Source organism: Hypomesus nipponensis, chromosome 19 (assembly GCF_054491055.1).
Source record: "Hypomesus nipponensis isolate SF chromosome 19, ASM5449105v1, whole genome shotgun sequence".
Lineage (NCBI taxonomy): Eukaryota > Metazoa > Chordata > Actinopteri > Osmeriformes > Osmeridae > Hypomesus > Hypomesus nipponensis.
In genome coordinates, this window is record NC_140379.1 from 9,061,029 (window position 1) to 9,074,985 (window position 13,957).

At 45.5% G+C, this 13,957-nt stretch overlaps 3 protein-coding genes across 8 annotated transcripts; all 3 read right to left on the reverse strand.

Annotated features, from left to right (window-relative positions):
• Positions 1-493: 493 nt before the first annotated feature.
• Positions 494-2,876, reverse strand: aplnr2 (apelin receptor 2). Its single transcript, XM_084681986.1, has 2 exons — positions 2,670-2,876; positions 494-2,434 (listed from the first exon to the last, which is right to left on the reverse strand). Exon 2 carries the CDS (start codon positions 2,139-2,141, stop codon positions 756-758), a length of 1,386 nt encoding a protein of 461 aa, XP_084538112.1. The 5' UTR covers positions 2,142-2,434; positions 2,670-2,876; the 3' UTR covers positions 494-755.
• A 1,833-nt stretch (positions 2,877-4,709) lies between these two features.
• cd59a (CD59 molecule (CD59 blood group) a) lies at positions 4,710-7,095 on the reverse strand. 2 transcript variants are annotated; one of them, XM_084681989.1, is made up of 5 exons: positions 6,935-7,062; positions 6,383-6,445; positions 6,191-6,268; positions 5,982-6,083; positions 4,710-5,600 (listed from the first exon to the last, which is right to left on the reverse strand). In XM_084681989.1, the coding sequence occupies exons 3-5, from the start codon at positions 6,243-6,245 to the stop codon at positions 5,401-5,403; spliced, it is 357 nt and encodes a 118-aa protein (XP_084538115.1). In that variant the 5' UTR covers positions 6,246-6,268; positions 6,383-6,445; positions 6,935-7,062; the 3' UTR covers positions 4,710-5,400. The 2 variants fall into 2 exon arrangements, with proteins under 2 accessions (XP_084538115.1, XP_084538114.1); XM_084681988.1 differs by lacking the exon at positions 6,383-6,445 and having other exon boundaries at positions 6,935-7,095.
• A 762-nt stretch (positions 7,096-7,857) lies between these two features.
• fbxo3 (F-box protein 3) lies at positions 7,858-13,663 on the reverse strand. 5 transcript variants are annotated; one of them, XM_084681981.1, is made up of 11 exons: positions 13,533-13,663; positions 12,699-12,788; positions 12,348-12,511; positions 12,062-12,176; positions 11,677-11,881; positions 11,295-11,340; positions 11,125-11,209; positions 10,915-11,037; positions 10,550-10,665; positions 9,617-9,807; positions 7,858-9,374 (listed from the first exon to the last, which is right to left on the reverse strand). In XM_084681981.1, exons 1-11 carry the CDS (start codon positions 13,661-13,663, stop codon positions 9,243-9,245), a joined length of 1,398 nt encoding a protein of 465 aa, XP_084538107.1. In that variant the 3' UTR covers positions 7,858-9,242. The 5 variants fall into 5 exon arrangements, with proteins under 5 accessions (XP_084538107.1, XP_084538111.1, XP_084538110.1 ...); XM_084681985.1 differs by having other exon boundaries at positions 7,858-9,377; positions 11,677-11,845; positions 13,533-13,657; XM_084681984.1 differs by having other exon boundaries at positions 9,626-9,807; positions 13,533-13,657.
• Positions 13,664-13,957: the final 294 nt, after the last annotated feature.

Here is a 13,957-nt window from a genome sequence, read left to right on the forward strand (position 1 = left end):
CTTTATTCCAAGGCTACCTATGGGTGTGTGTATGTGTGTGTGTGAGAGAGAGAGGGGGGGGGGGGTTACATGAGCAGAAACCTTGTAGTATGTAACAAACCTTCCAATGCACAAAGGAGGGTGAGTCAGATTTTTCACTGTGCAGAGTACAGAGTTCACTGTAAGCAAACAATGTCTCATCTTTCCCATCTCAAATTCCTCTCTTCCTGTGTGACACATGTCCTCTATCTTGGGTTTATTGGCACATGAGCGTTCACACACATCTCAAAAAAGCATCCGATTCTCATATCTTTATGAAAGTATCAGTGGTATGTGTTGTGCATGGTGGAAATGTACTGTTTATAGACTCAGTGCCTGTTGCCTCCGTGGGAAACAGTGATGTGTTCTGGTTCCATGAATAAATGATTTAACAGTTTAGCAAGAGAGTACATCATAACCTCATTCTCATGGACTGATTGGATGATTTTTCAGGGCTCTCACTGTCCACTTCACATTTGTTCAACATGTCTTTAATCACAAACCAGGGGGAACAACATTATTTCTTGAGAAGTTAAAACACTAATATAATAGAGTGACATAATTTCAACAATTTTACATCACACATAAAAAAATAAAGAGAACACTGCCGTACTCATGTGTTCCGTATCAAAAAATACATAGCATCATCATCTAGTTTGTTTCTCATGAGGGTCACATGGAAATATGGGGATTTTTCCCCTTCCCAGGGAGTCTGTGTTTCACAAACAAACACACTTTTAACTATCCCTTATCTGCTCTACTTTGTCCTCCTCCATTCCATCTACAGTTTCCTCTCGAGTTTTACTTGGCTGTTCCCTGTCCTCTTCCTCTACATCCTCCTCCTTTTCTGCTGCCTGTGGAGATTCACAACTCCCCCTGCAACCTCTCCAGCCACCCTGTCTTGATTCCCTTGCTGCCCCTGCCCCTCCCCAGGGCAGCAGGACACGGCAGCGCTGTCTAAAGGCGGGGTCACAGCAGGCGTAGAGCAGTGGGTTGAGGCAGCTGTTGAGGTATCCTAGGCAGGTGGCGTAGGGGTGTGCGGCCAGCAGGGTGCGGTCCAGCAGGCAGGAGTAGGGCACCAGGCCCAGCTCCACCAGCATTGACAGGGACTTGTTGGTGTGGAAGGGAAGCCAGCACAGGAAGAAAGCCATCACCAGGGTAACGATGACACGGAGCAGACGGCGCTGGCGCTGGGGGTCCGGACGTGGGCCTTGCTTGAAGTGGCGACTGACGAGGTGGCCCAGGGAGCAGTAGCAGACCAATAGGATGGCCAGCGGCAGCAGGAAGCCAATCAGAGTGGACTTGAGCCCCAAAGCCGCTGTCCACAGGAGCTCTGCCCTCTCTCGCTCATCTCGCCCCAGCCCGGTGGAGATCAAACTAGAGTAGTCCATCGCACAGGAAAAGATCACGGCTCTCTGTTCATCTACTTGGTCGCCCTCCCCCTCCCCCTGCTCCACTTCCTGCCAGTAATCATCAGGCTCCTCCCCCAGCTCCACCTTTCTGACAGTCCTGAGTAGCAGAGCAGGCAGAGCTAGCACCCCTGCAACCAGCCACACACTTCCTACTACCCACAATACCCTGCAAGTCCCGGGCCCCTGAGCACGGCTGGAGCGGCGGTGTCCGGCTATGAGCCAATAGCGCTCCACGCTGAGCGCTGTGAGGGAGAAGACACTGGCATACATGTTAAGGGCAACCAGGTAACTGCTGACCTGGCAGAGCGGCTGGCCAAAGGGCCAGTGGTAGTCCAGAGCTGTGTAGGCAGCCCACAGGGGCAGGGTGACAAGGAAGGCCAGGTCTGCCACCGCTAGGCTGGCGATCAGCGAGTCAGTCAGGGAGCGGGAGGAGCCAGGCAGCCTGGGGGAGGAGCCTGTGCCTGGGTGACGGAAAAGGCGCTTGGTGCAGGAGCAGGGGGTTGCTCCCAGGGGCTGGGAAGAGCGGGGCCGGTCCAGGTAGGCCCAGAGCACCAGGCCGTTTCCCAGGGAGCCTAGCAGAAAGGCCAGCAGGTACACTGAGGGGATGAGCACCCAGGTCGGGCTCCACTCACTGTAGTCGCACTGGGGAAGGGAAGGAGAGGGGGATGGAGCAAGGGAGGAGGAGGGATGGAACAGTTCAAGGTCTGACATGAGGGATCTGGGATTGGTTGGGATCAGTAAATTGGCAGGCAGTAGACAGCGGCGGACGCCAGTGGACACTTTTCTCTGCTACTCAACATCCAGCTGACTGAAGGCTCCAGCTGTTAATCCATGTAGTCTCTCTCTAGACACCGCGGTGTCTCCTGCTTTCTCACACTTCAGTTCTGCCTGTGTCCAGCTGGCTACTCAGGCTGTGAAAGTGTCCCTGTCTCCCTCTGTCTGCTTCCTCTGCTTCCCGTATATCTCACTGTGACGGCATCTTGGTTGTCCGTTAAATAAACAAACTGAAAGACAAATGGGAGTCTGTCAGTGAAGAAGAGATAAACTTAACATAAACTAAACCAGGACACACTGAAACAGTAAGTGGGCTTACATAGTTTACAATATCACAAGACTACAACAGTTGATTTAAATGTGTAGATTTAATTTGACATCTAAGAATATCAAAACCATAGGGAAAACAAAGCAATATCAGCTATTTCATTTTTTTGTCAAATAAACATGAAGTAAATCTCTTACATATTTGAGACAGGAGTCGTTGATCAGGTTTAGTCAGGCTGTTGGTGTGTGATGCTGGAAGACACAAAGATTCAGATGTCGTCCTCAGGGCTGGGAGACGAGATTCTGTCCCTACTTCTTCACTTCTCTCCATCCATAGAGTTCTGACCTCTTCTCATCATATGGTTTAGCCCTTTCAGAGGTGTGTTACTCTTGAGGGGGTCTGGAGTTCCTCCCCCTGCAGATATAGCCCACCCTCCAGATCCCCACCCCCCTGCCGCCACAACACACACACCTCTTCCATCGACCCTCCCTGTCTCCCTTCCCTCCATGAACCAGACCACCCCAGAAGAGGCTTTGCGAGAAGCACAAACACTTTCCCCTTTTCCTGCTCGCAGACCACAACTTCACACTCTTCAAACATCATACAAACACTGTGGAGCACTGTACACAAAAACCTATACAATCTATGAGAGTAACAAAACACTCAGACAACAAGCAATCAACATACGTACACACCGACACATTTGCACATTCCAGTGACAGTACCAGCCACATTGACTGTTAAGACTGTAAAGTAAGACACAATGACAGCCACTAAAAGAAACAGTGTGTATGCAAACACTGAACAATACAGCAAACTCCAACAGACCACACTGAACATTTACATGACCAGGTCAGCCTTGTACTGAGACATGTGGTATGGTGTGTGTGTGTGTGGGAGGGAGGAGATGGGGGAAGGGGTGAGATAGGGGGTGGGGGGATATGAGTGATTAGGGGATATCCCAAACCAGGACATGACTCTGCATCCTGGAACACACACTCTGACTGGCCTAAAATAAGAAACGGAAAGGAAAAAATCTCATTTGGAGCTTGAACTGGAATTAGAGAAGCACAATTCCCTTAGACTTGTAGATGTGCTATCCCTGTACTTTGTTCACTGACTGATATGGACACTAAGCAATCCGTTTGTGCCTCAGGATGTGGCTGTGTCCTTGTGATGGTGCTGTCTCTACACTATTGGCTATTGGCTATTCTCCACCTTTTAAACAATCTGTTAATAATTTCTAATCATCTACAATTAAAAAAAATTACTATCAACATAAAAAATAAAAAATAAATGCTATCAGCTAACAGTTCACCACGTCCAAACCATGGATACCAGAGATGCGTCTAATATTCAAGTTATGAGGGGGAGCTGACCTATCAGGAGTATATTTAGACAAATGGGAAAACATGTCCTGGAGACAACACCACCAAGAAAGCAAACAAGGCAAAAAGAGTGAAAAGACCAGATAAACACACTGCAAAATAAACTGTATAGGATTATGTTGGTTTAGAAGCTTATAAGATGCCATGGTGACACCTTGTCAATATTGAATAACTTATCATACTCCCGCAGCTTTGTAGAAATCAGAACAAAGAGTGGGCTGGTCTCATTGTGTCCCCTTAAACTCTGATCTCCAGCAGGTCATCTGGGCAGTAAATGCATATCCATGTATTTAGAATATCAAATGTTGGAATACCTCACCTAGCTTGACTCCCTGGAATCACTAAGTGTATTAGTCAGCGTAAAACACAGACAAGTTGTATTATGTTTATGCTACAATTTGAACTGTCTGACCAAATATGCAATGTTATATCCCCCCCCCCCCCTCAAAGACACCAACATTTTAGTGAGAGGAATGTGTGGCAAGCAGGAAACCTTTGGTTCTTATCTGCTAACAATGGAGCTACTGGCACAAATCAACTGTCACAATATGTTTGTGTTTGTATGTGTGTGCACGTGTTTGTCAAGTCCTTTCCCCTCATTTCCTTTCCACATGGATACTGCAGCTGTCCAAGCAGGAAGTCCATCAGGTCACAGGTTAAAATGCTACATCTGTAAAATGTATCACCACCCAGTCGCCATTTTCCACCTCCATTTTGTTCTCATATGTATTCAGTAGATAGGCTAACCTAGGGGACAGTCTTAAGGATTACATGTTTTCACCTTAGACAACATGTAATGCCATCAATTCATCACTAGATCACCCTTAAGTCAAAAAGACAAGAACAACATTGATGGTGTGAATATATTATTTATTTTCCACTGACAAACCCTCAACATGCATGCATACAAACAAATCATAGGTTTCAATTTACAGTCATGATATTCTGAAATACACACTTAAGTATTTTTTTCCTTGCCTCTACATCGGCAATACATGTCACTAATTTGGTAAAAAACACTGAATAATAACAGCTAGCAGTTGACATGACAGTACATGAGCAGTTATATGGTCTGCTGACTCAGAACTGATCCTTTAAGGGCATTCACAGGTCAAACATTTGTTTAACAAGACATCTGATATTTTTACACCAAACACTTCTGAGATCAACTTTGACATACATAGCCCTTTTAGCAGCTGAAGCAACAGTCATTGCTAAATCAAAATGTAGAAAGTATGCCCTCATTAGTACTGCATCTATTTGAAGCGCCAATGTAGTGCAAACTGAATCCTTCTGAAAACCAGACAGGGAGTCAGGTATGGTCGGTCAGAAAGCACCCCTTTCTGCAAGTCGCTCTGGGCGATAATAGAAATATCAACAACAAAAAATCTGACGGCAGCACCGGAGCTGAGGGTGGGAAGAGACAGGGGCAAGAGAGGAACCTGCGTGTGTGTCGGAAGTGGCTTAGGTCTGAGGAAGAGGTTAAATTGATGCTGTATGTGTGCATGTAGTGGGTTAAGGTTGGGCTGTGTGTGGTTGTCTAGTGCATACACCACCATATGCCCACCAGAGACACCAGCAGGCCCAGAAGAGGCTTGCCCCCGGAGATGGAGACAGCTCCATTACACAGGTTAGACGTACAACACTTGTAAGTAAAGCTTCCTATTTGTGGGTAAGCCAAACTTAGCTGATCAAAATCACATTCAGAGTTCTTAATACACCGGCGAAAAGTATCACCACCTGAAGGAGTGGGAGAGAGGTGTGGAAAGTAGGGGAGGGGGTAGACCGAGAGAGAAGGAAGGAGGAGTTAACTCAGGATTGTCCTTCTGTAGGAAGACATTTATTGGACTAATGGCAGCAAGAGCGTGTCATGATAATGCACACTGATTAGCTATTGAAATTCAAAAAGTTGTCTACTCAATAGAAACCATTGCCACTGTTTCAGCATTAACAGTTTAATATTGTAGAAAGAATACTTCAGTAAAGGTATTGTTTTACGAAAACCACTCAACACTATACTCTTGATTCAAGATTAAACAGCAGTAGAGGAAAGAACAGGAGTGTTCGCTGTTTACCAAGTTTCTATTTAGACTACAGCACATCATTTAAAGTGAACCTCACCTCTCTGTGTCAGGCTGAGACAGGCATCATCTAAACTGCAGTCCTGGGTTTTCGTGCAGCTGCCAGTGTAGTCCTGACAGGTGTAACAGCGAATGGCTGAACCTGCAAACAAGATCTGTCACTCAACAGTATTACCTATGTAGACAATCAGAAACGTGTGTCTGCTTGGGTAAATAGACTTCGGCACAAATTGTAAATTATACACTTACCAAGCTCAAAGATGGCGAAACAGAACGCCAAGCATAACCAAAATGACTTCGTCATTGCGATCCCTTCTCCCAAGACGTCTGCATATAATTTTAAACAAGCGTTTAGCTTTGCTACACAATTTATCAAGATGGACAACGTTCAACAAAATACAAGATGAATCGTATTACTGAAGCTATAATTTCCAGACTAACTTTTTATACCGTGCGGGTGACATTTTCTGTAGTGGAGTCTGCAATCTACATCAGCACGTGGCACTACCAACAACAAATTATTTTTAAAATGGCGTTGAAGTCACAGCGCAGCTAGTTAGCTAATGGGCATTGGGCAATACACTTAAGTCCAGAAATGTTTGGGGGGGATAAAATACATATCGTTGATTTGACAACATATGGATTTAAATGTAGCTAGCTAATGTTTTATGCAATTACACAATTTCCGAGGAATAACAAACCCGCATTTCAGGAAATCGCCATAACATGTTTGACCTACAATTTTGTATCGACAGGCCCGATATATAACACTGAGTATTTCTCAATCAATACATATGCGTTCCACACCCGTGGGTTCACTCCGAGATGTATTTGTGACAGAGGAAAATTAGCCGCTATGGCTCTGGGCTGAGACAACAAACAATTTGGTGAACAAGTGATAGGTGGCCGAATGGCTAGTGCTAACCAAATGGCTTTAAATGTTCGTGAACAAATAGGTACCTCTTTGGCAAAGTTTAAGTAAAAACTACTTACAATTCTGAGGAAAGTAATGTATCTCTCGGAGTCCGGAACCTGAAGTGTACTTGAAAGTCTGTGACAATCCCAACAACCGCGCCCAATTGTATTGCAAAGCAACAGCTGATCCAGCATCCCGCCCAATCGATGACAGGAGGGGGCGGACCTATATTGCATTGTCGTAAACATACGTACATCATTTGGAGGTTAATAAAGATGGAAGCTATTGTGAAAATGTAGACATTTTGCCATCTCCGAGACCATCATCACCCTTGAAACTGGACGATAACACAGCAGTCTTCTTCTTGGTTGATGTAATGGCAGATTGACACAGCAGTCTACATTGTACTTATGCTTTACTGCTGTTAACTAAAAAGTGCCCTTACACGTATGGACACGTATGGGACACAACAGAACCCAAAGTACTGTCAATATTATTAGCCCCATACTCATACTAACCGTAACCCATGTGTGAGGGTCAGATAGAAGCACCAGAGGAACAAAGACCCTTTAGACAGTCCACAGGAGGGGTTACTTCAGGCTTATCTGGCAACTAAAATCTGATGCGGAACAATAGAATGACTATTCCTCACACTGTGGCCACAGTGCTGTAAGAACAAATGCCATTTAAATGAAAACATTTGACAGCTTTCATTGTGGATTGTCCTCTGTGCCGAATTTCTAAACCGATCTGAAGGGCAGAAACTGATATCAGTGGGAAGGTTGAGCCATGTGGTGAGTCATAGGGTGCTGAAGCCAAAGTTTTTTACACTGTCCAAACAGTATACTTATGGATTGATTTATGGGAACAATATAGCTCAGCCGATAGAGCACTTAATTGCAGACGTTGCAGGTTCAAATCCCCCTCTGCCAAATGAAATTTGCTATAGTATGACGACAGTAAGGAAACCTGAAACAGGAAAATGGTTAGGGGCCCCTCATTCAGCATAAAGTGTTTATTTATCCCAAACATACAAAAACAAAACACAAATTGGCAGTAAAAACAGTGACACTGAACAAATCAATGGAGGTTTCAAATTAGCATGGAGCAGAGCCAGACGCTCTATTGCACAACTTCCTTACAAATGGGCAAAATAAGCTTAAAATAATCACTTATTACGAAAATAGAACACCCCTGCCCTCCCACCACACAGCAGAACTGAGGGCCTTATGCCTATAGAGACTTTATCATCTCTCAAATAATAATCATAGGTAACATACTGTCGTTATACTGTCCCCCAGGTGAATATACAAAAAAGATAGCCCCCCCCAAGTGTGTAATGGTCTTGTCCAGAGTATGTCCATGTCCGTTTGTGCAGTAATGTGCTGATGTGACATACCACTGTTGATGAGCTGACAGGTTTGGGACAACCTGAAAACTCTTCTACATGAGCCCTCGGAGGCACCCAATGCTCATTGGTCAAAAAGGGAGCGCATCCAATCAAAACACTCAAATCATCTCTATAACACTCTTACACATAATCACAATGTATTATATATGACACTGATAAACGACATACATGAATGAATGACAGAGAGAAACCACATTCTTACTGTACCAGTATAGATCACTGCATCACCAGTCTACATTATGGAATACCAGTCTACATTTGTTTAGAGTACACAACCCTGCAGTTGTTTAGGGTAATGGAGGGGGTGTACTATCCTGGTTCTGTCCTGTTGGCTAGCCTGTCTGACAGGGACACCGACTGCCACCAGATGATGGAGCTCAACTTGAGCTGCCCAACACTGGGGCCTAGGTCAGGGTCACATCTGAACTTATATAAGGGAATATGAGAAGAGAAATTCCTGAATCCTGTTGTCCCCATAACGAGCAGGGACACAGGGAGTGTTGAGCAGGGACACAGGGCATCACCCAGTAGTGGCCAGCCGGGTGCTTAGACAATGGAGCTATAGAGAAAGAGCTGACAACTGTGCTCTTCATGGCGGAGGGTTGGCGGTTCTCTGTGGGCCAGCACTCCAGATCTCTCCCTGGCTGAAACTAGAGAAGGTAAACAATGGAACCCTAACAGCACATCCAATCACAATGCTCTGAGTATGCTAGATCTTCCAATCACTCAGTTCCTAGTATCTCCCAGGACTGGGATTGAAAAGTTCACACGGGGGCATGCATTTTCTCTCTCTCCTTCCCACTCTCCCTCTCTCTTTCAGCCACCCAACTGCCATTACATACAGCTTAACAAATAATAAAAACAAATGTTTTAAATCTTCTGTAAATCGTAAGTCTTTTCTTTTGTGGCCTTTCCCCTTCTCCAGTCCAGAGACAAGACGAGGGGGCACAACCAGAGGACAAAGAGGAGCATGGTCAGATGTGTCGCGGGCAGCGACCTGCCTGATCGCCAATGTTGATGCCTCTCAGCTCGCCATCGTCATAGTCATCTGTGTCTGAGGAATTGTCTTCCCGAAAGGACGAGCGAGTCACGTCACTGGCTGAGCCCTGCTGGGGGGGGGGGGAAAGGGGGGGGGTGTTGTGAGGGAGAGGAGACTGTGCTTTAAATCTAGCCCATCTGTTTTCACCTGTTTTACCTTGTTTAACCTCCTGTGTTAACCCACAACTGACTAAGCAAATCATCATTTGATGGAAGACAAATTACATCTGACCACAATTGAACCCATTTGGAAGACAGAGCTGACCTTCCCCTTCCTCCCCCCTCCTCCAACCCTTCATCCCTGACTTACCGAGCGTACCATTGACTCGCGGAAGGGCGGGCAGACCATGTGGAAGCGTGGGATGGAGACATGGAAGACCTCTTCCTTGTTCTTGAGGCGGTGGAAAGTGTAGTGGCCCTCCATGAACTCCGACGTGGTGGAGAAGGTGGTGCAGCTGGCATACTCGTGCACCTTCCCAGGGGTCATCACAGGGAACTCCCCTGCAGAGGCAGCAGATCAGGGGTTTGCTCAGTTTTATTTGTGTGGCTATTAGGCTAACCCTTGGAACAGAGGGGGGAAGCATCACGTCATTTCAATTCAGCAATTCAATTGTTGTGCACAATGTGCAGGCACTAATGCAACAGTGCAGGGGTGTGTGTGTGTGTGTGTGTGTGTAGAGCTCAGGGGGCCTCAGCTTGGAGGAGGGGACAGGGGAGTGTATGTGTGAGTGAATGAGTGAGTGAGTAGGGTTCTGCAGGTAGTCAGTTTGTGTTGGTAACATCTTGGAGGAGGAGCTCTTTCTGAGTCTGGTAATACAGGCTCGGTGGCTCCAGTTGCTCCTCCTCCCAGAGGGCAGAACATGTTAAGACCTCTTCGCAGGCAGTGCTTATGATAATTATCTTTCATAGCTTGGTACTGGTGATATGCTGGGAAGCCTTGATGACTTGCTGCATGGCTTCCTACGACCTGTTGCATGGTTAGTAACCTATTTGCATTGCATTTAAGTCAGGGGTGTCCAAATCCGGTCCTTGAGGGCCACTGTCCTGCATGTTTTAGATATTTCCCTGATCCAGCTCACCTGATTATGATGAATGGTTGTTATAACAAACCATTTAATTGAATCAGGTGTGTTGGAACAGGGAAAAACATGCAGGACAGCAGCCCTCGAGGACTGTATTTGGACACCCCTGATTTAGGTTAGCCCCTAGTACTGAATATGATCCCATCAGCTGCAGGACTCACCAACGACACCAGGGCCACGGACCTCCTCCACATTGCCATTGGCGTTTGTGATCTTCCAGTAACGGCTGTCCAGCTGGCAGGCACTTTCAGGCAAGGCCTCCTGGGACATCTCAATCCTGAGCAGGTCAGGGTATGGGTTAGGGAAGGGGAGGGGAGGGACGGAACATTGACATGATTCACATCAACATGAGCAGCGGACTCTGAGGACAGATCAATCCACTTCCAAAGAGGCTATTTTTTCTCACTAATATTTAGAATGGGTTCATCAAGCTAATTGATCTACCCTCCTGGGGTGTCAGAAGCCTCAGGAAGTAACTGATGCAAGATGGGGCAGGACAGGGCAAGGCTCATTGTGGGTAAGGTACCTGATCCGGTAGGTGAAGAAGAAATGAGGCGGGTGAACTGAGCTGAGCTCTGGGAGGAAGGAGGTGGACACCGACACAGTGATGTCACCCGTTGTGGCCACACATTGCTTGTCATGGACATACCTAAGGCAGTGACATAAACCCATTATTGACATTGTGATAACAATAGCATAAGCAGTAGCAAATGACATACTATTATGACAACAGTACCGGAAGATCTGGTCGCGGATGATGGGGTACTCTCCTGTCACCACATTGTGGACATATGAGGTAAACCACTCTGTGAAGCTGGACCCTGAAGGATGAGAGAGGAAGAGTCACACATTGTCTGTAGTTGTATTGCAATACACTGATTAATTGAGGAGAAAAAGATAACAGACCTGTGATAAACATGTCTATAGCTGACGGATCTTGTGCCATTTGATCCTGAAAAAGAGAAACACTCACTTCCATCAGTTTCCATGATCTCTTCCTCTAGTTCAACCCTGCCTGCAGTAGCAGGTGAGGAAGCAGAGTACTCTCCCTAGTGGTACAGGGAGGTACTGACCCAAACAGTTGACAGCCTCAGCCCTAGTGGGTTCATAACTTTTACAGTAAGATCTTGAACCTGACAGCTGAGGTCTCAGACACAGATCTAGTCTAGTTCAAGAAATCAGAGACCAGAGTTAAAACTGTGTCAGGAGGACAGAGCACCTACAAACCTTTTCTAAAAATAATTTAATATTGTAAATCGTAAAATCAAGAGGGTGGGCGGGGCCTTACTGGACAGTGGTAGAAGATCTCGCTGCGGCCCCGGCCCTCGGTGGCCTCCAAGGCCATGTATTGGCTAAGGCCGGTGTGGAAGCAGAAGGTGAGTGGCAGACACTGCCTCATGCCCTTCCTCTGCTGGAAGCCCCCTGCGGCTGTCTCTATGTCCAGCAGGTCCTCTGACCTGTAGTGATTAGACAGGGCCATACTGCCCATCAAACTACACGAGGGGGGAAATAAATGAAGGAGATAAAGAGAATAAATCAAATGAAACTGTAAGAAAAATGTCTGGAAATAGATAAGCAGAGGGAGAAAAGATATTCTCATCTGTGTTCAACTGTTTATACATGTCCAAAGTACAAACAAGCAGTGCTGCCACACCAGCAGCCCTGCTACCCACCCAGGCACCACCAGCTTCTGGCCGTTGTGTATCCTGTAAGAGCAGCGGTAGTCAGTGGGAAGCTTGCAGCCAATCTGGGCTTCGATAGCATCAAGCTCTTCCTCCTTCGCACCCTCTGCCCAGGATACAAACAGAGAGACTTTCACCGCCTTGCCAGAGAAAAACAATTAACAATGCAAAATGCACTTCTTGTGCAGTTTTTTTTAGCCATAACAATTCTGATTAGATTAGCTGGAGTCCTCATGCACTGTGTGTGTGTTCCAGGCCAGGCTGGAGGGAGTCTCACCCTTAAGTGAGGCAATCATCCTGGGACACCTCTGGTCCAAATAGGCCTTCAGTGCGTCCCAGGCTCTCTTCAGGGTGATGTAGTGATCCATGTACCGACCCAGTTCAGCATATAACTCCCGGAACAGATCCCTCCACGAGACAGATCGCTGGCTCCTGTCTGACCTGCTCAGTACACAAGCATGAATACACCCGCACACAAACATCACAGGTGATGTGTAAGAATAATGTTGCAAAAAATGACAGGTTAGGTACTAAAGAAACAAATGATCAGCACAACAATTTATACTTATATTTAGTAACTCAGTTGAGCTTAGTCCAGAAGGTGGAAGGTTTAGTCGTATTTACTCACTCAGTTAGGAGCCAGTGTTTCAGACACAGCCCCTTCCATAGCGGGTTGTGACTTGACAGGTCGTTGAGACGACGACTGACAAAACTGCAGCTGATAAGAAAAATGAGATACCAGCAGAGACTAACTGGTTATGATCGAGTAATCTACTGTGTATGTTCCCACTGTACACTTCGGCCTCTCAGTAAGAGTTTGAAGTGCCTTCATGACTTCCAAGTTCAAATGTTTACTCTATTTACAGCACTGTCAACGAAAAACTATTACTTATTAATTCATTAATTTATTAAAAACAAATTATGCTTCTAATGGTTAATAGTTTAGACTGAGCGTTCTGAACACGGATGGGATTTTGGAAACTATTGTAACATTACATAACAATAAAGAAACCTTAACCAGCAGAAACGGAAAGGTGATAATATCACAATGTATTTATTTTGTATTGGTAGCTTACAGGCAGATGCAAGTTAGCAAGCTGGGTAATGTTGTGCTTAGCACTGCAGCAATGTTTTGACAGATAGTCGTCTAGCTGTAGCGTCACAGAGCTAACTGGTAAATTAACCTACAAAGACATCGTTACTCATTACATGCAAACTAGATCCTTGAAATTGTATTTGAAGTATTGACCATTACAACACAATCGTAAGATACATTCATCTTATACGGATAAGCTTGAAGTTTGTAAACAAAAAGTATCCCAATACCTCTGCCGCTACCTAGCTAGTTTGCTAGCGCTGCTCAAGCGAAGTTACTACCTTGAACAACATGGACTATATTAACTAATATTAATGGCTTGACGATTAATTTGCGATATGCAACAAGCGATATTGACATACATACCTGATTAAGTCTCTGAAATCGAGAAATGATAAAATTAACAATAGAGGATCGGAGGGTAAATCGTTCAAGCTTAGCTCCACGGACGCTGCCATTTTGGAACCTGGAGTTTTGGCCCCAAAGTCCCACCCCATCTCTGTGTCGAAGGGGCGTTCCCGCACGCTTTCTTGTTATCAAATAGTCCCCACATGGAAAAGGACACAAAAGGTTCGTGGTAGATATAGACTGCAAAGGGTGTCATGTCAATCTAGTTACAGATGTATGTTAACAAATGCCTTCATTTCCAGTTCAAATGTGACATAAAGAGGCAAGTTTCTTACAAGAGAAACACAGGAGAATAGAACATTATTATTTTAATATATTACTGTTATTATCAATAGGTTCTCATATGGAACACCGGAAGGTTCAGTACCTATATGATCTGTCTA

What these genes read in the sequence shown, in the direction of transcription:
- cd59a (XM_084681988.1), bottom strand. Translation starts at nt 6,245, where the DNA reads ATGACGAAGTCATTTTGGTTATGCTTGGCGTTCTGTTTCGCCATCTTT. An exon ending in TTTCGCCATCTTTGAGCTTG is followed by an intron (nt 6,084 to 6,190) that starts GTAAGTGTATAA and finishes TCTTGTTTGCAG; the next exon opens with GTTCAGCCATTCGCTGTTAC. An exon ending in TCTCAGCCTGACACAGAGAG is followed by an intron (nt 5,601 to 5,981) that starts GTGAGGTTCACT and finishes CCACTCCTTCAG; the next exon opens with GTGGTGATACTTTTCGCCGG.
- aplnr2 (XM_084681986.1), bottom strand. Translation starts at nt 2,141, where the DNA reads ATGTCAGACCTTGAACTGTTCCATCCCTCCTCCTCCCTTGCTCCATCC.
- fbxo3 (XM_084681981.1), bottom strand. Translation starts at nt 13,663, where the DNA reads ATGGGGTGGGACTTTGGGGCCAAAACTCCAGGTTCCAAAATGGCAGCG. An exon ending in AGATCTTCTACCACTGTCCA is followed by an intron (nt 11,341 to 11,676) that starts GTAAGGCCCCGC and finishes TCTCTTTTTCAG; the next exon opens with GATCAAATGGCACAAGATCC. An exon ending in TATAGACATGTTTATCACAG is followed by an intron (nt 11,210 to 11,294) that starts GTCTGTTATCTT and finishes CTCATCCTTCAG; the next exon opens with GGTCCAGCTTCACAGAGTGG.